Genomic DNA, 1,865 nt, shown 5'->3' with positions numbered 1-1,865 from the left:
AATGAGGATAATAATACATAGATATATATATGAATAGAGTGAAGATGCACAAAAGACTTGTAACCAACCGACGCACTGTTTGCATTTGTATTGAAGATGTTTTTTTATTTGTTTTTTTTTTATATCTTTGTTTAAAAATAATTTTTTTGTCAAAAAAAAAAAAACCCACCTCATTGAGAAGTTGGTGTATGCTCAAATATAGAGCAATTCATGAAGTGCTGAGATGAATCACCATAGATTTATGGTGCTCTACAGTCATTTCTCCATTTTTTTTTAAAAAAAAAAACAATTATTTACTTGTGGCTGTTCTCAAATACTTTCTTCCGAAGATTCTTTTCAGAGAATCTTTAACTTCTTTGTTCCTGAGGGTATAAATAAAAGGGTTGAGCAATGGTGTGACCAATGTATTGAGAAGGGAAACTACCTTGTTCATATTCAATGACGCATGCCCTGTTGGTCTGACATATATAAAAATAATTGCCCCATACAATAGAATAACAACAAGTAAGTGAGAGATACAAGTAGAAAAAGCTTTTTGTCTCCCAGAAATGGATGGGATTTTCATCACAGCGGAAATTATGAAGATGTATGAAACCACCGTCAACAGGGAATTGCTGAACACCACAACGGTGGCAACAACAAAGATTATCCATTCAATGGGATGAGTGTCAATGCAAGCCAGCTTTAGCAATGGCCCAACATCACAATAGAAGTGATTGATAGTATTGGGGCCACAGAATGGAAGTCGGAACACTAGAATGGTCTGTACCAGGACAGTCATAAGGCCACCAAACCAGGATCCACAAGCCAGTTGAACGCAAACTCTGCTACTCATGATTGTGTGGTAATGAAGGGGGTGGCAGATGGCCATGTAACGGTCATACGCCATAGCGGTGAGAAGGAAAAATTCTGTGGCCCCTAGGAAAAAGTGGGAAAAAGCTTGAGCTTTGCAACCAATCAGGCTGATAGATTTCTTGACGGTGAGTAAATTGGCCAAAAGTTTAGGGATTGTAGCTGTGACGTACATGATTCCGAGGAATGAGAGGTTGCTGAGGAAGAAGTACATTGGCTTATGGAGACTAGGGTCATAAGCCACAGTTGCAACGATGACAATGTTCCCAGTGATGGTCAAGATATAGATCATCAAGACGCCCACAAACACCAGAAATCTTACTTTTAGGATACTGGGAAATCCCAGTAAAATGAATTCGGCCACAGCTGTTTGGTTCTGCATCCCAAACCTATTCATCGAAAAGCAGAATAAATGTTGAGCAGAATCAAAGGGGTGATTCATTGAAATTATTGTTCTACAGCTTGATGTTTTATCAGTCAACCCAACCCAACCTAAACATTTGGCCTAGAAGCAAATTCATTCATTCAATCAATCAATCAATCAATCAATCAATCAATCATCATCATCATATTTTTCCCAAAGGTACAGGGTCCACTTTTTGGGACCTACAACCAGGTTCAGTAGGAATAAAAAAATTGTATTTACATTTTCCAGAGTTTTTAGCGAAATATGCCAGAAAGATAATCTTCTTTAAAAATAAAGTTGATCATTTATTTTTAAAAATCTGCAACATCAAAGTTTTGTTGTGTAGTTTCTATAGCATGAATCCCTCTCTGTCCCTTTTTTCTTGGGCATTTGAAGAAAACGTTGATCAAACTACCTCTTTTGTTTCTTCTTCCACTGATACTTGTCAACTTGGCATCCACACAGCTCTCTGACACGGCTATTTTAAATTTTTCTTAAGGGGAGATGAAGGGGAGCCTTCGGTCCCACTGATTTCCCCTGTTAAATTGCTCTTATTTTGGGTGGTTTTTTTTCCCTAGCATTCAGTTAGAATCTACTTTCCTGTTAT

General features: G+C 37.6%; 1 protein-coding gene across 1 annotated transcript; it reads right to left on the bottom strand.

Moving 5' to 3' along the window:
• Window positions 1–289: 289 nt before the first annotated feature.
• LOC139324352 (olfactory receptor 6X1-like) lies at window positions 290–1,234 on the bottom strand. Its single transcript, XM_070954067.1, has one exon. The coding sequence runs from the start codon at window positions 1,232–1,234 to the stop codon at window positions 290–292; it is 945 nt and encodes a 314-aa protein (XP_070810168.1).
• Window positions 1,235–1,865: the final 631 nt, after the last annotated feature.

Source organism: Pituophis catenifer, unplaced genomic scaffold (assembly GCF_029215685.1).
Source record: "Pituophis catenifer annectens isolate HBS135680 unplaced genomic scaffold, rPitCat1.0.hap2 SCAF_15, whole genome shotgun sequence".
In the NCBI taxonomy this organism is placed as follows: domain Eukaryota; kingdom Metazoa; phylum Chordata; class Lepidosauria; order Squamata; family Colubridae; genus Pituophis; species Pituophis catenifer.
Note: the sequence above shows the minus strand (reverse complement) of the source record. Positions and strands in the feature narration are given on the sequence as shown.